Here is a 24,676-nt window from a genome sequence, read left to right on the forward strand (position 1 = left end):
ATATTCTCCAATGCTATCAAGTAACTTAAAGTATGCGGTCCTTTGGGGGTGGAAGGAGGGTAGAAGAGGTGATAAATAATGATCAAGTGTATTTTCTCACATTTGTGTAATTCTGTAGCTAAAGAAATACAACTAACAGTGAGGTTCCGCAGGTCAGTTTGGACACGATCACCTTCACTATCACACAAATCAATGTGGACATCTGCCAGAATTTTTCCTCAGGCCGTTTACGTCCCTTGTGCTGGGTGACACAAACCATCACCTCATTCCACCCCATTCACAGCACACGCTTCAGTCTTATTGTAAAGTTCTGGCAGCTGTGCATCAGTCTTATTGTAACATGACATTACAACAAGAATTTTGCAGTGAGATTCTACTATATTCCATAGGCACAGGTCTAATTCGTAGTAAAATGATTTTGTGCTGCTTCATCTCTGGTGATGGAGCTCCGTAAACTCCCCAGGCATCCGCACCACAGTTCCTCTATTCTCATCATTAGATTTTACCATCTAACTTCAACATTCCTTGCTTCCCTGAACCCAGTACTCCATGTCTTAACCACCAACGAAATAAAGAATAAAGCACCAATAATAGAAAAGATCGTTTCCTGTGATTTAGATGCCATGCCCTGTATATAAAACCTTCTGCAATTTGTATCCGCTGTTTTTTGGAAATGGTACCACACTGGTGACTTCTACTCGCAGCCTTTATCCTTCCCTTAGCAGACCTTTTTCTAAAGGGCCACTATAAACCAGTCATTCCTTATGATAAGCTGACTTACCTAAACACAGCACTTTGTACTTGCTGCTAATTTTCTAGGTTATCTTTCTAGTAATCAAAATCATTTCAGGCTTCCAAGATGCTTGTAGTTCCTCCCACTTCATATCAGCTGCAGACTTATTAAGTACACTTCAATTCTATTACATTGGTCATTAATAAAAAGATCGCTGAAAAGAACAAGACTTGAAATGGTCTTGTGGTCCCTCATTCAACCTTTTCATTTTGAGCAATTCCACTGACGACTCTTTTTCCAAAGAGTTTGCCAAGTAGCTTATACTGGCATTAACCAAAGCACATTTGTCCAGCTAACGTAGAAGAGAATAAGTGCAAACACACCCACGTTTCCTGAAGTTATAGCTTACGTCTCCTGCTTCTCTCTCCCTCTATTCGAGAGTACAACTTCTGCACAGGAAAGAGATTAAGGTTTACACAGAACTGTTGCATTGAAACTGCTGCGTGTAAAGCAAGACTTTAAGGAGCAGACTGAGAAACGCTGTTTAACGCTGATTTTACAGCTTCTGCGTATTGCTATATTGATCTTTTAGTTTTTAAAAGGGGATGCAGAAGCAGACATGAACACAGACCCTGCTCCAGCGAGTTCACAGTACAGGAGAATTTTACTTTAGGTAGATGAGTTGCTTCTGGACAGAAGTAAAATGCCAAAAAATCCTGAAAAGGGGTCCATCCTGCTGGATAGACACTCACAGGGTCAGGACTCCACTGGCAGATAGGAAACCTCACAGCAAGGCTCATTTTTGGGGGCAAGAAAACTCAGACACAGGAAAAGGGATCCTCTCAGAAATGCAGAGCCTCTAAGCATGTCACATCTTCCCAAGAGGTTTCAATTAACTGAACAGTTCAGGAAACTATTGACTGAACTCAGCAAAAAGGACTGTAAGTAAGCGGTGTAATCACAGGGCTGTAGAGCAGTTCAGAGACTGGAATTTCAGGAATGCACGGGGCAATGTCTTGGAGGAATGACTCACTATAATTAATGAAGCAAATGCAGTTCCATCTACCTTCCACTAAGGAAAATTTCCAGGAAGCTTGAGTGTTTCTAAGGAGTCAGATGACAGCCTAGTGCTAGGAGTCCCAGGAATGGCAGTGCCTTCGGGTGGCCCATGTAACCATTTCAGCACTAGCGGGATCCACAGTTTGAAAGCTATTTCAAAGCACTGGTCAGCACTCTGCTTTTATCCCTTATTCACACACTTTCCATTGCTAGAGTTTTTTTCAGAACAAGAAACCCTTCCAGAAAAATTCCAACTTGTTCACTTTATGTGAAATGAAACTGGGTGCTGCATCTGGCTGTTTGAAGTGATTGGCCAAACAGGTGAAGCTTTATTTCTGAAAACAAAACCAATCTACAATAGTCTATAATTAGCCTATCCTCCATGGCACTGGCAGCAAAATAATTAAAAATCATCCGTGTTAATAAAGGTTCTAAGTTAGTACTCTATTTAAAAGCAAACTTGCAAATGTGAGCCTGTGGCTCAGAAGCCTCTCTAGAGAAAAGTGCCACAAACAAGAGCAGCAAGTGTATTTATTAGGCAACTGAAGGATGGCAAAAGGAGCCGGTTGCTTACATACAGACATGTTAGAATGAGAAATGATGGCATATTAACATGAAATCACATTCTCGGCCTCATGAAGATTGTTCACTACACAGACTTATTTGTTATTTCCAATATAATTCAATTATAAGTCTTGGAGACTATGAGTCTTTAAGTCTACTCTTCAGATGCCATTTTCCCATGCATCTCCAAGATACAACTTTTTTTTTTTTTTTTCTTCCCTCACCTGATTGCAAACAGTCTCCATTAGGTGCCAAAAATTTCAACACCCATCACCTTCTTTTGGGTCATTCAGTACACCCTCGTATTCTACACACGGATCTATACCAAGACATGCTACACAAATACAGCCATGGTGATGGTGTCTAATTAGATCTACTTGATTGCTTTCCCTTATGTAACATGAAACACAACCTACTGAATAACCTCACAGCTGGTCAGTGTCTAAAATATCACATTGCTAATGCCAGAACTTCAGAACTAGCTTAGAGGCTCTATAGCTTTACTTATTTCAAAACACAGTCATTGTACCTTTATCTCCAGAGCCTGAGGAAAAAAAGCAGAGTACACTTTTCTTAATAAAGCCTGTATTTCCAAGTATACTACAACTGAAGCAACGCAGACCTCTCCTCCTTCCCCATCTGTAACCATTACAAAGTAACAGTATCTCCTTTAAAACTTCCCAGCATTTATGGTCTATCAGACCCTCAACAATTCATGATTATTTTGTTGTACCCTGTTTATCCACTGTACATTCAAGCATGCCAAGGTCTTCACTGTTACCCTTCACACGACAGTTATCCTCCAGAAACTTTTACGCAACTTTCCCTTCTGGATTAACCCCTTAATTCTGATTTCAATTAGCGTCAGACCCTTGAAGTTATATACTGATCAGATCAAAGCAATGGGCAGTTTCATCCCTTGTGTCAACAAAACTCCAAGCACATAAAGCCTTCAAATTTATGTTTTGTTATCCTAGAAAAGCTCACATTGGAAGGGACTTATTGGACCAGATGGTCTCTCACTTTTGTGGGAACGGGAGCCCAGATGAGATTATCCAGCACCCTGTCCAACTGCGACCAGCCCACAAACAGCCACTTAGCTACTGGAAACCAACCAACTTTTTCTCTCCTACGAGGATCTGTCATGTTTGTAGCTGCTAGGGCAGGGGGAAGATGCTTCTTAAATTAAGATCCAGTGTTAAAATATCGCGGTGCCTGTAACATTTCTGAGTGCACTGAAAGTCTACCTCCAAATGATGGGAAGGTATCTCAGCATTTGCAGTACAAGGCACTCGGCTTATGCTGCCAAACAGTAAATTCACTTCAAGTTTACTAACAATTTATACAACCTTGTGTTTCAATTTGTTTTGCTTTCACTTTTGGCTGTATTTCTAATCATACTAGGTACTTCTGAAGGGCTGTGTCCAATAAAATTCTAACGTTTCAACTAAACATACTCAGGTTTCACCACTGCACTGTAATTATTAATGAAGATACTTGGTATCAGCAAGCCAAGGTCTTTCCTCTCGTTTCCCTGCAACAGACTTCTTGGTTTAGAGCACTGCAACCACTTGCTAATCTTCATTGATTATTTTACATGAGGTTTAAGAAAAGCTTTCAAAACCTTAGTAGTTTATTAAATCCATATATTATATTTTTCCTTTTAGTCTTTGATTATGTAGTTTAATTAAAGCACTTACATGCGTATAACAAACATTCCTATTAATCTGCAATCTTTCCATACTGCTGCTATATTAATGTTGAATGATTTTCTTCCTCTCTATATTTGCACTTCTACTTTACTCATGATATCAGTGCTGAGGACCACATGCTTTTCTAACTTTGCAAACCAGAAATGCCAACCTCCCTACTACCACCGCCGGCCCAGTATTACATGACTTGTATGAAGGTGCACTGGATTTCCTTACCTGTTGTATGCTGTCCCCATTAACCATATGAGGTAGAAGCGGTACTTCGTTCAAAATTGGCGTAGCTTCTAGTGGAGGCGGCTGGTCGGCCATCATGTCTGAAAACCATTCATTGACAACCGCTCACATGAACCGCCCGCTGAAACAAAAAGAGAGTGTTGATATTAGATATGTCTCTCCCCTTCCTCAAACAATTCTCTACTTTGTTTGCCAGTCTTGGTACCAATGTTTCAGAAGAAAAATACAGCAGTGCCTTCAGGATATTGGGGTTTTTTTTTTCCCTTCTCCACAGAACGAACACTTACACTATGATATTAATTGAATCCTTCAATGACAGCAATTCAAGAACTTTTGAAAACTCAATAGCAAAATATTACCAGACTTCAACACTCCACAACTCTCCCCCAGAGATTTTCAAATAAACTGTCGCTAACTGGAGGCACAAGTTACTATGAAACATCCACTTTTAGCTTCACTGCACATTTAAAAACTTGTGCAAACTGACAGCCTTAAAAGCATGGAGGGGATCCCATGCCATATATCCGGGTTCTTCACAATGGAGTACACCCAAGTAGTCCGATATATTACCCTACTTTTCATTTTTAAGTACTGCATTTAAGCAATACCTATCCTTCTTCCAAAAATACACTCTTTAAATATGTATCATGCATATTCAACTTGACATGCTACGAGTAATGACATTGGTACATAAATGAAGCCATTACGCAGCAGCACTTCTACACTTAGGCAGCACTTTATTCGTAAATTTGTAGTTACAATTTCTAAATTGCTTGTACTCCAGAACCCAAGTTTTAGGCCAAATATTTCACATACTACATGTACGTTTCAGTCCCTGTGATGATCAAAAAACCTCCCAAACCGTGCAACTTTTCCAATGTTGCAACATGTCATCAATACAGAAGTCTGACACAGTGAAAACAAGTGGCTTAAGGCCACACAAGAGAGGACAGTACTTTGTACAAAAGTCTTTAACCAAGTACTGTGGAGAACGGCATGTGGAAAAGTGCTGCACAGTTGTGGGCTGTTAGTGAATAATCTGTAATTGTAATAAGTCAAAATACAATCCAAATGTTAGTGAATTTTCAGTGTATAGTTAATTCAGCATCCATAAAAAGCACAAGATAACAGGATACAGGAAATGCTGACATTTCCTTCTCCCTTCCCATTACCTCCTATCAACCCATACAGAAGACAAAACACGGTTAGGATAGTCCAATTCATTAAAAATAAAAACCAAAATCAAAACAAAAAACATTCCCCCCTGCAATGTGTGCATGAACCAAGCCAGTCTACACACAACTGCCAAATCCTTGTTCAGTTCTCTGTAACTGGTATGGAAATGACGGGGGGGAGGGGGGGGAAGGAAAACGCCTGATTAATTCTGTACTTTCAGGACTGAATCGTCAGCAGATTAGCAACAGTAGGAGAACTATTATAGTCTGTTATCATTTCACCTGGTGTTAACTCATTTTGTTCAGATTCAGTTGAGATTACACAGATTTCTCCTGTATTACCACTACAAGGTAAAGAGGCCGGTAGCATTCATTGGTTAAAACCACATTCTTTCTTGTTTGCAAAAGCATCTCGAAATAACCGCTAAAATCACACAGCCACAAAACGCAGCATAACAAAGAAACCAGCTCATTCTGCATACCAACTGTTTTCCAGGCCTGCTCCAGTAACAATATTAAGAGGCCAAATATGACCACACAGGTGCGCATGACCTTAAAGATTAAATTTGTATCAGGTTTGTCCTAAATATACTTAACTACCTTAGCATGTTATTTATTTCCTGAATTAAACAATCCTCCATGCTATTGGTCAGATTCTGAATTACCTCTGCCAAGGAAACAAACTCATCTGATTGTATCTAACTATTCCACTTAAAAATAGCTGCATGGTAACATCGCCAGTCAGTATGTTAAAATTGAGGCAGAAGTTTATTCCACTACACCCTTCCCATTTTTAGAGGTTAGATTTAAGTCTTAAGAGCCATAATAGGAATTCAGTATACACAGGCAGATTAAAAATACTTTATTTTACATATGCGCATAGTCTCAATTTCTTTCATCTAAGAACCTCAAAGATGACAGAAATTAGCACTTAACATGAAGGGGAAAACCCTTTACCAAACAGCAACTACATCTGCATTCAAATGTTCAACCAAAACAACCAGCTGTAGAAAAACATGTTCTGAAACAAGTCCCAATACCACCTGCAATTTTTAATAAACGTTCAAAGTTTCTATCCTAGTCTCCTATGCCGGTTGAATTTAATTCTCTGAGGCTTGGTCTACATTAGCGACCAGCACAGTCTAGTTAGTACAAATTGTAGAGCAGAGCATCAACATCCACGTGGTTTTTAGAATCCTTAATCTACTGCCTAATGACACAGGTAGTATTTACATTTACACCCCCCCCACATGTTCTACTTGCTGAGTGCTGTAACTTCACATTTTTCAGAGGAAGAACTTAATACTCGGAGCATTAGGAAACAAATGTTTTATACAGTTAATGACAAGCTCCAAAAACAGCAAACACAATTTCATGTCTTCGTAGGAACGTCCATACAGTCAGAGAGAATAGAAGCACTCGCATAAGTGAAACGATTTTAATAACTCTGAGGCAGTTTCACCTGACTCAGAACATTAACGTTTTACTGTACAGCTGGGCTCAGATGGCTGCAAGTGGCAGAACACTAACGATAAAGAGGAACATCTCACTGCAATGCTGATAGATTTGCAAAATCCACTTTTTTGGGGGTTTAGAGCACAGCTTCATTCTGTGGAAATACTGGTGAGAGAGCAGCAAAAGATGCCACTGGTCTCAAAGATAGCACCTCTGCTTGTAAATGAACATGGGGCTCAAGCTCTTCCCAGTGTAACAGGTAAACTCTCCAAGGGAAATAAAGCTCTCGCACTGAACGCGCTATCGATGGGTTCGCCTCCCAAAAGTCTCCATTTCATTCAAGGAAGTAGGTAGTATTTGGGTAAATAAAAAGAGAATTCCTGAAAAGTTATTACATACTCAGCACAATTTCCTGAAAAAACAAAACAAAGAAATAGAGATCCATCCCAAAAAGCCATTGCCCACACCCTCCTACTGCTAGTCAGCCCAGGAGCGAGGAACCCAGCCCTGCCGTCCCCCGGCTCAGCCCCACGACTCTCCCACCGAAGGCAGCGGCAGGATAAGCCAGGCAGCACGGCTGCAAAGGACCAAGGCACCGGCGTCTGAAGAAAAGGTGGAGGGCAACCACTGCATGGGCTGAGAGGAGATTCCAGCATCCCAAACCCACCTCCACCCACAACTCCCAGTCACAGTCCTGCCAAGTCTCACAGGTTCCCTCAAACACTGTCACTGATGCTGGGCACCTTCCGAACCCTCGGTTTTACCCCAAACCACGTTACCAGCTGGATTTGCCTAGCCAAGCCGAGTTGTACATGGCCCAAAAAGGAAAACCTACCTATAGGCAGAACTGCATCAAAAAGCTTCTTGGGAACCCTAAAGGTAGTTTGTTCTACCACGTGCTTGTTAAGAGAGGCTCAGATCGCTATTTTCCAGGGTCTGTTCCTGGTAGCTACGTGGTTTAAATTTATCATCACTACTAACTATCCAACTGGTCAGGGTAAAAAAAAAAGTGTTTGCACTAAGAACTCACAGGCTGCGTTGATATTAAAGATGAGCTAATACACAAAAGTTTTAAATTCTAGACTGAAAATAAACAAGAAAAATCCCATCTGTAAGCATTAAAGAATAGGCAAATTTTGTAGTTTCCAGGATTGCAAAGGAATATACTGAGAATTAGTGAATCACAGAACCATAGAATGGTTTGGGTTGGAAGGCACCTCCCAGCCCATCCAGTTCCACCCCCTGCCATGGGCAGGGACACCCTCCACTAGCCCAGGTTGCCCAAAGCCCCATCCAACCTGGCCTTGAACACTGCCAGGGAGCCAGGGGCAGCCACAGCTTCTCTGGGCAACCTGTGCCAGGGCCTCACCACCCTCACAGGGAAGAATTTCTGCCTCATTATCTAATCTCAATCTCCCCTCCTTCAGCTTAAGGCCATTGCTCCATGAATCATTATATATGAATCAGTAGCAGAATTTACAGAGACATCTTACAGAGCTTTGTCACCACGCACTGGAGATTTTTGAGTCAGAATGGAATTAAATAGATTAATTTTTAGAAAGGTTACATTTTGCAAGGGTACTTCTGGCCCGATTAATTTCTTTACAGTGGTTTCTACTAGACATCAGCTAAAGGTCATTCCCAAACCTTGTTTGAGCTGAAGGATAAATTCAGCCCATATCGCATGACAGCCATTAAAAAAAAAAAAAGAATTGGGACTAACCACCTCAAAAGAAAACTGGTTTAGCAAAGCTGAAAGAAGTAATAGTGTGTATCGCGTTTCTAAGTTAACAGAAATCTACACTGGAAATAGCTAGAGCTACTGCTTTCAAAGATTATTTGTTCAAGACAGTTCTAAGAAGCTGAAATATTTTGTCATTTCACAGCATTAAATATATATCAAATAAAACCATCTCATTTCTTAAAAACGTTCCCTGAGAAGTGTTCCTGAGCAATTCAACACTGTGCTAATGTAATATGGTTAATCATGTTAACCATATTAAAAAAAAAGGCAATATTTTCCACTGACAGTCTCACACTACAAAGGCTTCTAAGAAAAACAGCAAATCTTAATGACTAGCCTTCCAGAAAACAATTACAGTACACAGCGGCTGTGCCTGACCTCACTTCCTGACATAGTAAAAACGCCGAGACTCTGGAAGACTGAAACATTGGCCTTCCCTTTTCTCCAGCCCAAATTCTTCTCAACCAGTGCTGCAGTCATCCTGGACCCCGTCCAGCTCCCGAGGATTCGCACTGAACTCAGTGTTCATTGATTCATGCCTATTCCCGTCTGAAGTCAGCGCCGCAGCCGAGAGAGCCGGGCTCTTATTTACATACAAGCCAGCTATTATGCTCCCTATACGGAACGAGCAGAGCAAAGGGAGCCAACAGAAGCCTGTATGATGTTGGATCATCGTACCTTAAGTCTGGAAAACATCATGGATTCTCCTGAGACGTTTTGAAATCAAAATCTAAAATTGTCTAAAATAGTTTCAATCCAAAGTGGAATAAATATGCAAGTCTAGTACATGGGGGTAGTTACTAACAAATGTTTACTAAAACTAGTAGAAACAATGTGTACTGCATTACAAAGTCTCCTTCAACTCTCAGTCACCTCCACTTGAATGACGCAACAGAAACAACTTCAAAATCGTAACAGTAATATCTCTACGAAAACATTATGACCAGAATAATTTTCTGTATAAACACATGGCTTCTGTTGTATCAACAGAAAACACCAACGCCACATCAACAGTTCTGCAGACACGGCTTCTCTTTAGGCAGTAACAATGAATTTGCAATTATTTATGTGCAGGGCATGCAAAACCAAAGAGTAGTAGTTTGTGTATTCATTAAATGTGTGTTATAGTGCTATACAAAATAAGAAAAATTTCATTTACTGAAAGAATAACTTTTTCATTGGAATTCTATCCTTTAATCATATTAACAGAATATGAGATTATCTATTGTGCAAATATGTAGCGGTATTATGTATTTAAAAATCCTGCTCTCTCATAATAAAATATTTTCCTAGTGTATATTAAAAATCTCTCTCCAGACAGGTATCACACAGCAACTAAATGGGAGGAACACTGTAGACAGAAATGGATCAGCTTCATTCCACTGCCCAGAGCAGAAACTGAACAGATTTCATAAACAGTAAAAAAAAAAAAAAGTAGTTTATAATCCCACACAGAAGCTACCACAAAGACTGTATTTTCATTATAACAACTGCCGGATTTAATATGAGAAAGTTCCTATTCCAAGGAGGTTACTACTTAAATGGAGACTTTTTTTTTTTTTTTAAATACAGTATGCCTGAGTTAGAAAGAACAATGTGTCCAGGGCCAAAGAGGAAGTCTGAGGGAGAGCTAGAAATTTAGCTCCGACTTCCTGATTTCTAGGTTCAGTGCCCAATGCAACCTTCTAGCCTGATCGTAAGTTTACCTGTATTGCAGGAAGTAAACTACCACAATATTGCTACTTATTAAAAGCAGTATTGTATAAAACTCTAAAGCTTTAATTATACTTTTTTAATTAATAGAATTACTAATTAGTATCATGTATTTACTATACTTTTACATATTATATATATTTATTTTCTCTAAGGGGAGGAAAAAACCCCAAAACCCAAAGTCTCATTACAAGCAACATACTTACCATCTTTTACCTTTGGAAAAAAGTAACGTCTTGAACTGGATCTGTGGACGCATGTATATGAACCTCATGTACTCTGACAAAAAAAAAAACCCCAAACCAATGTTGAGACACCATTGCGCATTAAACTCCGGATCTCTTGCAAACGGAGACCTCTGAGTATTTTAAACACCCTCTAACCTGTCAGTTAAATTTTGTCAAAAGGTTGTTAAAAAGAACAACATTAGACACAAACAAAAGTCATTCCCAGTCTCAGGCTAAGGAACAGCCTCATCAGAAAGATCAAACCTTACTTAGGAATTCTAAAAAAAAAAACAAAAAAACAAAAACAAACAAAAAACCCCCTCACCCCTCCAGATCTGAAATTCATACCTCATGCAATTTTGAGGTAGGAAACATTTTGAAAAAAAAAAAGATACAAGCTACCCTCTCCCACCCAGGTTTTTCAAATAAACAGTATTAACAAGGTGTTTAAGATATCATCCCAATCCTAAAATAGTTCTCCCCTGCCACAGGACCACACATGAGACATTCTAGGTGGATTGGTTTACTTTTAGCAAGATTAAGGGAATGAGAGACTTAACAGAATCAGACTTAACAGAAGCTCAGTTACAACTTTAGCTCTGAAGAGACCACCATCACTCCATAACAGTCATCTGTTCGAAACTAAATATATGTTTTGATTAAAATGTTGGAAATAATTTATAATGACACCCAAGTGAATTTGTCCGCACCATCTTGTATGAAGTTTGGCTTCCAGCCAGAAGGGTACCACAACTTCAATGCTGAAAACATTCTTCATGACTTACCCAACAAATATGCTCAGTCAATCCTTTGTTAATACTTAGAACTGTGAAAAGCCCGATGTCATTTTGATCCGGGTATTGCCAGGACCTCACAATTTTGACCTAGGGGAGGTTTGCGACCCAAGTACAACAAAAAACCCTCAACAAAATGCTCACCCCAACTCCACAGACACATAGTACAAGGTTTCTGCGCTCCGCACCAACTGCTTTCTTCTAGAAACTCTTTAAAAAGCTTTAAAAGCGTCAATTCCAAAACATCTACGCTCCTGCTATATTGCAGATGCTCCGACGTAGAACTACGTGCTTTACATGTGGAACATCACAAGCTCTAAGGAAAACAGTAGAATCACCTAATCCTAGCATTGCACTGCCATCACGCAGAGTGCTTCTGCTCAGGACCACGTCCAAAGTGACGACTAACAATTTAATTGCCGGAAGCTTTCAAAAGTGGGGCAGGGAATATCTGAAGAGACCACAGATATGTCAACTCTACAGAGGCCCAAACATCCCCCTGTATTTTCCAGAAAGGTTAACAGTTAATGCTTATTCCAAAGTAGTGCTAATAGTTTCCATGGTAAAATACAGAAGCGACCACAAGCCGTTTATCATAATTCGGATCGTCCATCTGTGCTCACAAAGACCATCTGGGGATCAAACACATCAGGTCGGTCACCAGAAGAACCTCTAGTAACTTCCTAAAAATTGCAGAAAGCTGGCTGGCTCCTGCAGCCCGCAACAAGAATGACCCATGGAGGGGGAAGCCCAAGGTATAAATGCTCTGTAGGAGAGCAGGGGGGAAAAAAGCAACTAGTAATTTAGAGAAGGACCCTTTTTTTCTCAAAATGATTAAATTAACATCTCTCAGGGTACTGCGAGACCTGGTTGCCCATAGAAGCTCTCTCTGAAGGAAAAGCAAGAGCGAGATGGAAAGCCTTCATATCATGGCCACCAAAACCCCCTAAAACCACAAAGAAACAGCAGATGCAACATACTAAGACACATGGGAACTCAGACATAAGCGATAGCATCAACTTCCATCCTCCCTTACCAAGCTGGATCAGGTTCCTGATGCGACTGTGCCAGGAAAGCAATAAAAAACCTGCTCCCCTCCACGCTCAAATAGAAACTACACAAGCAACCGCGCACAGCATTCAAGAATATTTCCTAGCCTGAAACTACATCCCTCAAGATTTGAGGGCTCTATTCCGTGGTGGGGAGGGGAGGAAAGGCAAGTCACAACCTGAAGAGTAGTGCTCACCCTACAGCGTGACACGCATTTTCCCAGTGACTGCAGAACTTCTTGCTGTTCTTCACAAGAGAAACTCCACTGTTAAGAATTGTGGGCTAGGAAGAAAGTACCTGTCAACGCCCAGAATACATTAGATTTGACCTGATTTGAGCTGTTATTACGACGTGCTCATTGGTCATACTATGGCCATGTTTATTCTCTTTATTATTCGTTTATGAGGCCCATACAGTTTAAATTAACGGTCTCTATAATGCAAACATCACATTACTTTTAGATAAATATTTTCCTTTATTGTTTTACTTATTTTATGTCTTTACTCTTATTGCCAGAAAAGCAGAGTCATATCCTAAGCACTTCTGTGCTGCTTTCTAAGCGACCAGCCCCATAAAACGAAACCCAGTAGTTCCTGGAAGGTCCTATTCCTCCTTCTAGAAGTGTTCCAGAGAACCAAACTCCTCAAAGTTCTGAGCCCTCAAAGAGTTTCATTCTTATTTCAACTTTAAAACAGTAACGGGATAAAGGTATTTTCCATATATATTGATATTGCTAAAAAAATGAATTAAATGCAAAACTGACTGCTGCTTTCCACTGGCTGGGAAGGTGCCATGTTCTGGCATAAGCGAAGTTGCTCATTTTAATGTCCTAAAGCTACAGAAAGCATGAAAGTTTCAAGCTTATGCAAAAAAGCTTTTAATAAATGCAATGCAACAGCATTTTTACTTAGAATATTATTTTCTAAACATGAAACTTTGCCCTTTGAATTTCAAAACATTGTTCTGGTTGTTCAGGCCTCGAAGGAAACCAGTTTATTTACATATTAACAACATACTACTGAAATTCTATATCCAAATGTCTATCTAAATCACTTAGAAGTTATGGAAGTAACATACACCACAGTTCATTGGAAAGTAATTTCAAAAAAACTGCTGACCAGAGTCACAAGAAGTAGAGCGCACTGTTGAAAACTAAGAGTGCATTTCTTTGCAAATAAAATACACAGGTCTGGAAAGACAACCCTATAGTCTTAAGGGCACAAGCCCTTCTACGTACCTGAAAACATATCTTGGTGATAATACGGGAAGGGCTACAGGGAAACCTTAACCAGTCAGCAAAAAGGTAGCTGGAGTTTGCACCTTTAAGTAACTACAGATGAAGCAAAATGTTTAAAACCATGCCAAGATTTACAAGATGGGAACGGCAAGTTTCTACAGGGAGCTGCACATGCTCTGAGATTCTGAAATTCAGGTTAAGGATCTGGATAACTATGTACAATTCTTCTCTATGGGACGAATTTGGTCTTAAAGTGGAACGTAAAATTGAAAATCTTTTACAATACTCTTTCCCCTCAAAAGAAACAAGTTCTGCCCATTTATTTACCAACCCTCTTCAATCTGACAGGAAAAAGTACCGCTTCAAAGAATGAAAACAATCCAAAGAAACAGCTATTTTATGTGCAGACAAGTCCACTGCAAGAGAAACATATATTCCATAGCACCCTGTTCACCTGAGTTTCCTCCCTCTAGTGAGTAATACCTAGTTCACGGCAAGGAATAAATACCTAAGTATTTTAAAAAGTTTTTCTTAGAATCTTCAAGTAAGAGCTGGCTGAGGAGCAGCCAGAAAAGTGGCAAATTTAAGTGTACCCTGAGCTTGGCTGGTCTTTGTCCTACGTGATGTACTTCCAGACACCCAACACACCACACCGTGTGTTGTGCTCAGAGCCAATGAGCTCTGGGATTATGCCAGGGGAGCACCAAAACTCAGACTTTTTCAGTGCCGGAGTTGGGTAATACTTGTCCTAAATTTAGCTAGAAAACATTATAGGATGGCAGACACATGCACAAAGTTGGTACAGCTGGTATGACACAATCAAGATGTGATCCAAAAGTTATTTTCCAAATGCTTGCATTCCAAATCTTGAATAACAATTTGTTTACTTTAAACTTGACTCCAAGAGAGAGCAATCATCCAGATTACTAAAACCAACAGCAACAACGCTATTTCCAGGAAAGGCTTCCTACCACGACACCGCTCAGAGCCATCAGTTGTCGTCTAAGCTAACAAAACAGAAGTAAAATCAGGACTTCACAAGACTAATTCAAGCAGGAGTTTGCTTTCAGGTTTCTGTAGGCACTACAGAAAGCACAAAAATACAGCAAAAGCAAAGGATTTCTTCAACTTGTACAAGAATATGCAAACTTCAAGCAAGGAAGAGTTGTTCTGATACACAAACTGAAGATTGTTTTCTTTGCACAACATGAGAGGAGGTTCAGGCTGTAATGCTTTAGCTGCACAGCGGATCAAATTAGTCTAGTTAAAACAGGTTATACTTAAACCAAGGGCTAAAACACACCAATAAATTACTTAAATTACCACAGCTGAGCAGTCCCATGGTAACAGACCATGTGCCTTTTTTTAGTTCATGGAACATGCAAGGTAAAATGCAAGTATGAGATCACACGCATGAGGTTTAAGCAAGTGCACCTCACTCAGCGTTTGTGAGGAACAGGCATATAACCATTTAGCACAGTAACACACTAAAATAATTTGCTTCCGTATCTGAACTTTAAATATTTATTGGTAAACCAGTTAAACTGCTACAAGTTCAGTGATGTAATCACACCTTTACATAAGAGCAGAAGTGGAAATTACCAGAGTTTTGACGACTCTAAGTATGACAGTTTATATATATCTGTTTTTATAAAGCTTGTATTTTAAGAAATTCGGGCATTAAAAAGCAAAATGACAGTTTACAATACACCAAACCCTTGTTTACATAACATCTTCCAAAACCAAATGATTCTTCTAAATAATTATCACCTCTGACATTTTGAAATGGACAAACACACATGCATGGGTAAGCAGATTAAACCTTCTGATGAAAACAGTCGCTCTGTTCAATACTAACATGTACCGCCTTGCAAATACTTAAAGAGTACTAAAGCTACTTACATCCACGCAGATATTAAAGGCTGCCTTTATCCCTTCAAGTAATTGTAGTATAATGAACCCAACAGAAGTTATATGTTAACAGTACAGATCACTAGCTTGGAACACTTTAATACTTCACATAGCAGGAACTGAAAGCAACTGATGCCCATTAAAAAGATATCACTGTTGAAGCTATTTAATAAAGGGCATTAAACAGCAGATAAAAATACTTCATCTAAATTTATAAACCCGTATTTAACATGGTTAAACAATTTTCCTCCCAAAATACCCTATTCAACTCCAGGAGACTATAACATAACCCTAATCCTAACTAATATGGTTACTAATATTTTTTTTCTTTATATCTTGTAAAAAAAAAAATAAAAAAATCTATCTGCTGATTGATCTTTCACTCACAGGACACTTTCAACTTTTCTCCCTGAAGACTTGTTTTGTACTTACTTACGTAGTTTCACATCACATTCTGATCTACGCTGACCAGCTACCATCCAGTTCTTTCCTCAATTTCTTCTGTTGCATTGGACAATTGTGAATCAAACAAGGGCTTGGGAAAATGGGGTAAACTGCTCTTCAGCAACTTGAGACTAGCATATTACACTTGAATTTTGGTGTACAGTGGTGACTTGAAAACTATTTCTTCATTAGAGGGAACTTAGTCATAGCACAAATAATCCCCCATCATAGAAAAACTAAAACCTGCTTGGATGCCTTTCAATTCAATGAACAGCACATTAGCTGTGGTGTAACGCAAAAATGCGATTTCATCCTCTAAAACAGCCGACGTGTGATTGCTTTCCTGGTGTGACAACGCAGCAGTCACACCAGGCTAAAGAATACAGTGCTTTAAGCTATGTACAGCCAATGTCACACACAATGATCAAAACCTTGTCAAAGGATACAGTTAATTAGTGACTATATAACCCTTGTGTGGTATTGATGGATACCCATTTTGAATAACATAAACAACTGCTTGCTTCTAATCCACAGGTAGACCATGAAACATGAATCCATATATACAAACTGGAAAGACCAAGCCTCCACCAATGCAATGGGTGGTTCTACATCTAAATGTTCTTTTTCAAAAAAGCTTGACGATCGTCTTCAGGACATACTCATGTCAACTCCTCAAAAAAATAAAAACTACTTTGTGTCTTTCTCAAAAAGGTGGTTTCCGATTCACAAATACTTTATACTGCATCTGCTTATTCTCCTCCCATGTAAAACACACTGTTCTAGCCAACAGCTTCTAAAACTTATCCTTACTTTTGGCTACTTGTATTTTTGAGAATGCAACTCCCATGGTTTCATAAGGGTTGTACACTATTGTACATCAGAAGACAATTCACAGGAGTCTTCATTAAAAAAAAAAAGAAAGAATTCTTGTTCTCACAATTTTCTGGCATATTTCTTTCTGCTTCTCAAGTGGGTCAGTTCCATGACCTGATCAATTCCACGACCAAGGAGCTCAACTCCATGAGCTGCAACTAAAAACGATGGATCTGAGGAACACCACTTAGTTATCAGCATGCTACCACCCGTTGAGTCATTTTCTATGCAGAAAATGCATTTTACTAAAAATGGGATTTACTTTCTTTATCCAAAGGCCAATTACACAAGTCTCCCTAAGACGAAATTTCCAGCTAAGGGGGTGGGGAGGTGAGGGAGTGGGGAAGAGAGAGCAAGTAACTGAAAATAGAGATAAGGTTACTATCTTATAAAATCAATAACGTTCATGTGGAAATACTGAACCTCTTCTTACCTCAAGAACTCTATCAGTTCTTCCTTCCCCAATTCATTTTTTCCATTTGATAATAAGTTACCAAAAAACTTGTTCCAGGGGGAAAAAAAAAAAAAAAAAGAGGAATCCTAAGCTTAGGAGTCTGTCAAATATTTTTATATTATTTCACCTTTAAAGTGTTACTTGAGACTTAACAAGAAAAACACACTTCATAAAATCTGGGAGAATAGCAAGTTACGTCTAATTACCGTTGACACTCTCCTGACTTGAATTTGCTCCTATTGATAAATGTTACACGGCCAGTGCCTGCTGTGGTCTGGGCAACGTGCTGTACTGTCCCTCAGTCTTCTTTCTGCAAAGAAGAAAAAAGTAACAGTAATTTTCTTTGTAGTGACTTGGCAAGCAAAAAGTCTTAAGAAAAAAAAAAAGGTGCAGAAAACAACCTACATTCAATAAAACAAGAGACATCAGAGAACAGGCAATTATTAACTCCACTAGAATCAGCAAATAAAACTCCACTGGGAAAGAACCAGAAGACTTCACGCAGCGTTCTTGCATCCATTCAGCATGCACAGAATGCAAAACCTGACAACTGCGTAAACATTGCACACGCATTTAATGTTATAAGAGCCAAAGATACTCCACTGCTTAAGCTACGATCTAATTCGTGAAAGGTAACTTGAATGCTACGAAGACAGTTCCCGTATGAAGGACACTCTGTGGATATTAAGGGTATTTACTTAGTTATCCACTCAGTGCCCTATTCTTCTATATGACGATGATGAAAATTCATTTCCAAAAAGCATCTGAATATATCAAAATTTAAATTATTATGCACATACTTATCCTCTGACAGAGTACATAAAAGAGACATAAATTGTACAATCTGGAAAACGCAATCACAGTTTACTGTTACGGGGCAGCACAGCTTATTCTAGAAACTGTCCCACTAAAGATGCTCCACCAGGAGAAGGTAATGAACAGCTTCCGTAGTCACTGAAGTCATCCAAGATGTTACACTTCATAATGTAAAAATCATCATCTTTCTCAAGCTCCTGGATCCAGCACCATCTCCAGTTCCTAAACATCTGCACACCGAGGATTATAAAATGCACGGCTCTGGCTCTCCAAACTTAGGAAATCTTTACAAATATCAATCAATTCCCAATATGATTTTTCTAAAGATAAGGCACAAGCAGGTATGTTCTGCAGTTTTCCTGGACCGCTCCAAGAAATCACTACCCGCGTAGCTTGTTGAGGTAGTTTACAGACTAAGCTGGCTAACTTTGCCCTGAGCCAGCCAGCAGAAGCTCACAGCTTCCTCCAGCAAACACAGCAGATCCATTGTTATTTTCACCAGAAAGGTGATACTGTCTTGAAGTCGCAGATGTTTCTGAAGTCACAGCCTAATAAATGTTCCTCTTGAACTATCTTTAATAAGACATGGGGGGGAAAAAAAAAGTATCAGGCCCCAATGCTGGAAAAGCAAATCTTGAGCAAACGGAGGTATTTTTCACATCAATCAAGATATTGGGAACAATAGCAGATTTACATTAAGATTGAAACGGACTAAGGGCTCTGAGCCAGTGGTCTGTCTTTGCTGGTCAATACACAGAAAGGATTGTGTTAGCACCACTGAAAGAATAAATTATCGCTGCTTTTACAATAAGCTCTTCAAGAATGCAATAAAGAGTTCAGTGTGTGCTCCTCACTCAGGAATCAAAAACTTTTCAGTTAAGGTCTGGCTTGCAGCAAAGATAACAGCTGAAAACTAACCATCTTGACCTTGGTAAGCTTCATGACAACTTGCTAAAAACAGGTGAAAAAAAATGTAAAGGTTACTTCTCTGATATTCACTGGCCTTGCAACTAGAGCAATGAGCAACCACAATTGCAAATACCGATAGTTCAGTCCTGATCGTTACGAGATATAGCTAAACTAGAAGTGACAAATGTAATTTTTTTCCTGAAGTCTCTTGACTGTTGCAGTATTGCTAATACTGAGGTTTTCTCATCTGCTTTCAGAGAAAAATTTAAAATTCTTCTCTGATTAAATGAAATGATGACAGGAAATTAAGAAAATATGTAACTAGGGAAGGCATTCTTACAATATTTCATACCGGCTTATGACTTTGATGTAGAATATTATAAGAATGCCTTCCCAGTTGTATATTTTCTTAAAAGTTACAAGCTTACTTCTACAGTTTGACAGGAAGACTTCCAAGTTGGGGGAAACAGCAGATCATCAAATAAGAGTGCCAGTTTCAGTTTTCCAAGCTTAAAACATGCATTTTAATTTGTATGGAATTCACCCAAAGGGATTCCAAAACATTTTTCAAGAATGGGTGTACAGACGAGTCTACAAATCCACACATAGCACCGCTCAAACGTACGGCATTCCCAGTGGGGTTTCCCAAGGCCAGGCACTCTCTCTTGTGAGCAGAATGCTGGAACTTTTACTGTTTGCACAGTACAGATGAAATCTTGTTTTTTAAGGGCTCACCAAACCTTTCCTAAAAATAAACATAAAAGATGAAAGATTGCTGGTATGGGTGTGACAACCCACAGTCAACACCATGCAAATGCTAGTCTCCAAGAGCACCCAAACAAAAGATCATTAAAAGCCTTATATAGAACATTTATATTCAACTTTGTTGCAATCTTGGTTTCAGTACATCAAAAGATGTTGTGATCAAGGGTTGTGGCAGGAAATGCATTTGTAGAGACAAAGTTATCTTTATTTTCTCTGAAGGTGAATACACTAGGAGTTATTGTTTTAAACTATTCTAACATCCAATTCCTCAAAAACATTGGCAAGTAAAACACTAGTAAAATCAACTACCAAATTTTACAAACAAAAATAAGCCATCCTAATACGACAGGAATGAAAACGGCCTGCAATATGGATCTATGCAGATACAAAGCCCAAGAAGCTGAAATTATTCCATTTCATTGTCAAAGTGCTGCTTAATTGGAGTTTAGGCCAAGTTCTCCCAAAAACTTGCTGCAACAATCCTGAGCCTACAATGGTGTGAACAACTTGTAATAGCTTGCTCCAGGAGACGTCTAAGACAGTCAATACAAGTCCTGTTTATTCACAGGCTGCAGACTAAGATCCAGGATACCAGTGAGCACAAAATAGATTGCTTTCAACTCAGCTTTATAGAATATTAGATTTATTTGATCCTAGCTAAGAACAAATTATTCCCAGACAACAGCAGCACTCCAAAACTTCCAGAGATTTGGAACACAGTAAGGTAAAAAGACCTAAAAGAGAAGACAGCGTAATAACTGGCTGGTTTTCAACATGCATGATTACACACACACAGCCCTGAGAAAGTCAACATCTTTCCTATTTTACCACCTTATCCTTTTTCACGTACAAATTACAAAAAAACAAGGAAAGGAATGCAAGTGTGGGAAGCAACTCGGGTTTTGCTTCTTACTCGCAGAGATACTGAAGAAAACACAAAGTACTTTCTTTTACGCTGGATATTAACTCCAAGGTCAGTTTATTGGCTTAAAATACAGAGAGGATGCTTCCCTGGTTAAAATGCTAATCTGAGTGTCAGGAAATCTAGATTCAATTCCCTGCCTCACCACATATTTCCTGTGTGACCTTGGGCCATAAATATTTCGGTGCCTCAGTCTTTCCATCTGTGACCGAGATAGTATTTCCCTATTGAACCAAGTGTCATAAAGATAAATACATTAGAAGAACATTAGGAATCACAGATCGTAGGCATACCCGTACCAGGCCTCTGAAGAACTTATCTGCAGCAGTACTGCGTGTCAATATTCATTCTTAGGCATCAGGTCAAGCAAGGAAGGACTGCCAAGGTTAAAAACCCAGCTACCACAGGACAGAAGAGACATAAAATAGTCCAAGAATGGATAGAAACTGAAGCAATAAATTGGCTTTACAGAAAATAGCCATCATTCCAAGAAGTTCGAGTAGCAAGCTCTAAGCAGAAACAAAACTAAGAAACTAGCTGAGCACGAGGTGGTAAAGGAAGCAAATACACCTGCCAGCAACGCATTATTACCCTTTCCTGAGATTATCGCGACGTGCTGCACATGAAGCGTCTCAGTAAGAGGCGGCAGAGGGGGTGCTGAGGCGGGGGGCCACGAACCCCCGGAGCCTTTCCCCCAGCCCTCCGCAGGAAAGGAACCACACGGTTGCTGAAGTCAACAGCCTTTTGTAAGAGGCAGTAAATAGGATCGGGCTGAAAAGCGGTCACAGTAGGGTCCCCACCTTTGCTGCTGCCCCAAGGCAGAGGGGGACAAAGCAGAAGGGGGGAGGGTAAAAGATGGTCACCACCCAAACACTAGATGACAGGACTGACCTCCCCCTGCCCCGACCCCAGGAGGAGCTGGGGGAGGTGTCTGGTACTGGAGCTGCTGATCAGCCAAGGGGAACAACTAGAAGGCTACGTGGCATTTGCAGGCAGCAGCTCCGGCTGCCGAGGAGGGAGAAGGGGGGGTGGGGGGGGGAGGTGAGGGGGAAGCTGGGGGGGGGGAACGACTTCACATCTCAAACCCCTCTCGCCAAAGAAATAGAAGAAAAAGGAAAGGAAGGGGGAAAAGAGAGAGAGAGAGAATTTGTGCGCTGGGGAGAGGAGCGGGAATGGGAAGAGCGAGTCCGGGGAGCTCGCTGGCATTAACCCTGTGCGGGGCGGCTGAACCAGAGCTGAGAGACCCCCACCCTGCAAAGGGGACGGCGGCGACCCCGGCCCCAGCCCCCTCTGCCTTCCCAGCCCCCCCCACCCGCCGGGAGCTGCCGCCGCAGCGGGGCTGCCCCGTTAGAAGCGGTCCCCCCGCACCCCGCGCTGACCCCAGCCCCTGCACCCCAGACACCCCCGGCTCTCCCTGGGCAAACCCCCCGCGTCCCGTGGGGCAGCCCACCCGTACAGCCCCCCTCCTCCTCCTGCCCGGCTTCCCCTTCGCCCTGCCTCCCCCATGCGCCGGGCTACCCCCACCTGCCCCGTTGCGCCACGTCCACCTCCAGACCTGCCTCGCACCCCGGGCTCCCCCGCCATCACCCGCCTCATCCCCGGGGTCCCGCTTCTCCCCTCAATCGCCCCACAGCCCAGCTGCCCCCGCCTCACACGGCGGGCACCCCGCTGCCCCCCGCCCCGTCCCACACGGCGGGCCCGCCGCCACCCCCCCCGCCCGCACCCCGCCGCCTCCCGCCACAGACGGACCGGCACCCCGCCGCCTTTCCCCCCAGCCCCGCCTCGGCAGGCTCCGCTCCGCTCCCCACCGCGGGGCTCACGCTGCGCTCCCCGCCGCCGCCGCCGGCGGGTCCAGCGGCCGCCAGCTCCTGGCACTGCCCTCCGCGCCTTGGGTGGGGAACGCCGCTCTCCCCCGGCCCGGCCCGGTCGCCCTCTCCCGCCCGTCCCGAGGAAGAAACGGGGGGCAGAGGGAGCCCACGGGAGCGGTCCCCCTTCCGGGCCGCGTCGCGGCGGCCCCGCAGCAGCACTAACCGTGCGCGGCGCCTCAGCCCCTGCCTCAACCCCGGCGCTGCCGACCGCCAACCGACCGTTCCGCCATGATGGAATGCGGGCACTGCGCCTGCGCCGCCGCCGGCCAGGGGCGGGCGGGCGCGCCAACCACAGGCTGGGACACTCGGTCTTTAGCCAGCCCGCTCCCGCGAAAAGTGGTGCGGGGGGGGGGGGGGCGCAGCGAGGGAGCCCGCAGGTGGCTGGAAGGCCCCGGCGGGGCGGGAGCTCGGGCCCGCGGGGGGACGCAGGGCCGGGCCGGGGGGACGCGGCTCTTCAGGGCAGAGGTCGCACCGAGGGGAGACAAAGCTGCGACGGTGGCCGGAGCGGGTGGCCGGCCGGCACCCACCCGCCATCCCGCCATGCCCGAGGCCCGGGCCGCGTCCCCTGAGGCGTCCCCGGGCCCTGCAGCCCTCCCGGGCCCTCAGCGGCCGGAGCCGGCGGGTGTCCTGCCCGGGCACCGCCCGTCACCCGATGGCACTGCCACCGGCCGTGCCCGTACGCCGGCCGGAGGTTTGCGGCCTCTGTCCCTCACCGTGCCAAAACCAGGACAGATGTGGTGGTTTATACATTTTATACGTTGTATACATTTCCTCTGCCCCCCAGCTTAGGGGCGTGGATGGGCCACAGCAAATGCAAAGACAAAAACTCTCATCCTGTGTAATATAAAAAGCATCAATGCTGACGACCCTAAGGAGCCAGGGCCGTGAGGGCAACTGTCCCCGCGGGCGAAGCAGAGCAGAAGGCGGCAAGGCGGCGTCAACTGGCTCCTCAAAACGAGGAGCCGCCTGTCCTGACGTCCAGCTCCGTTCTCCACCTCCGCTCCTACCCCTCCTCGGAGCATCCCGAGCCAAAAAGGATCAAGGGCTGAGGCTGAGAAAGCCCAGCACAGGCTGGAGAGCCCCTCTGGCGCATCCATTTTCCCTGGAAATTAATGCAGCAATAAATTTTACACTCTTCAGCTTATTTCCACCGGGCAGTTTGCGCCGATACGTTTCCGTCAATGCGTCTGAAGCAAGTTGGAGTCACGTTGTTTTTTTTTCAAAGCTGTGATGTTTTGTGCGTCAGCTTCTGCGCGGATGCAAAATAAATGTGACAGCTCTGTTCTTAGATAAGCTCCATGTAAACCGTGGATCACAGCGGTTTGGGAGAAAAAGGTCAAATTCGACGTTTATAGGCAAGCTGTATAATATACATATAAAGAAACTAACTTTTTAAAACGGCCATGTGTTTACCCCTGGGCTGATCTTAGCTATGTTTTTAAGGAATATAGGAAATTTTGTAATATTATAGAAGAAATTGTTCCTTTATGTCAGAGAATTTCTCTCTGGAGGCTGGTGGAAGTGGTCGATTCGCCATACTGAACAGCCTGTGCTAAACAGGACTAAAATAAATTCCCACGCATCTTTTTAAATAAGCAAGCAGCGCTAAGGAAGGCCAGAGGTGGTGGTGTCCGCTGAATTCCTAGGCGACTAATAGCTTCCCTTGTTAAATAAATGCCACAGAACCACTCAGTGTAACTTTACAATTAATTTTACTCATATTGGCCCATAAAACGATAAATAAATTCTCTGCAAATAGATACGAAACAGCGAAAGACCGGATCAAATCGTCTTCAGATTGCATCCGTGTCTTCGGCACTTGCTGCAGCGTTGTCCCTTTCTTGTCTTTTGTTGTAGTTGAGCATCTAGCTGCTACAAGACTTCACTAACGTCCTTGAATTTTATGGGTTTTTGGGGGAAAGAAAACAAGCCCATGCTATTACTGTGCGTTGGTACCACTGACAAGGTACACGTGGTGCAGAGTAGCAGTGCTGATGCATGCAAAGGTGGGTTTTGC

At 42.3% G+C, this 24,676-nt stretch overlaps 1 protein-coding gene across 3 annotated transcripts in view; it reads right to left on the reverse strand.

The window, feature by feature from the left end:
- The window catches only part of LOC104637861 (fibronectin type-III domain-containing protein 3a-like), a 48,656-nt gene extending 25,702 nt beyond the window's left edge, over positions 1-22,954 (reverse strand). Inside the window, exons 1-3 of one of the 3 annotated variants that reach the window (XM_075763013.1) lie at positions 22,823-22,954; positions 17,586-17,689; positions 4,285-4,423 (exon numbers count right to left, since the gene is read on the reverse strand). In XM_075763013.1, the coding sequence (XP_075619128.1) occupies positions 4,285-4,380 (96 nt within the window). In that variant the 5' untranslated portion in view covers positions 4,381-4,423; positions 17,586-17,689; positions 22,823-22,954. Of the gene's footprint in view, positions 1-4,284; positions 4,424-17,584; positions 17,690-22,611; positions 22,670-22,822 lie in introns of those variants that run through there. The other 2 variants (XM_075763015.1, XM_075763014.1) reach the window with 2 other exon arrangements.
- Between the last annotated feature and the right edge of the window lie 1,722 nt (positions 22,955-24,676).

Source organism: Balearica regulorum, chromosome 11 (genome assembly GCF_011004875.1).
Source record: "Balearica regulorum gibbericeps isolate bBalReg1 chromosome 11, bBalReg1.pri, whole genome shotgun sequence".
NCBI classification, from domain to species: Eukaryota; Metazoa; Chordata; class Aves; order Gruiformes; family Gruidae; genus Balearica; species Balearica regulorum.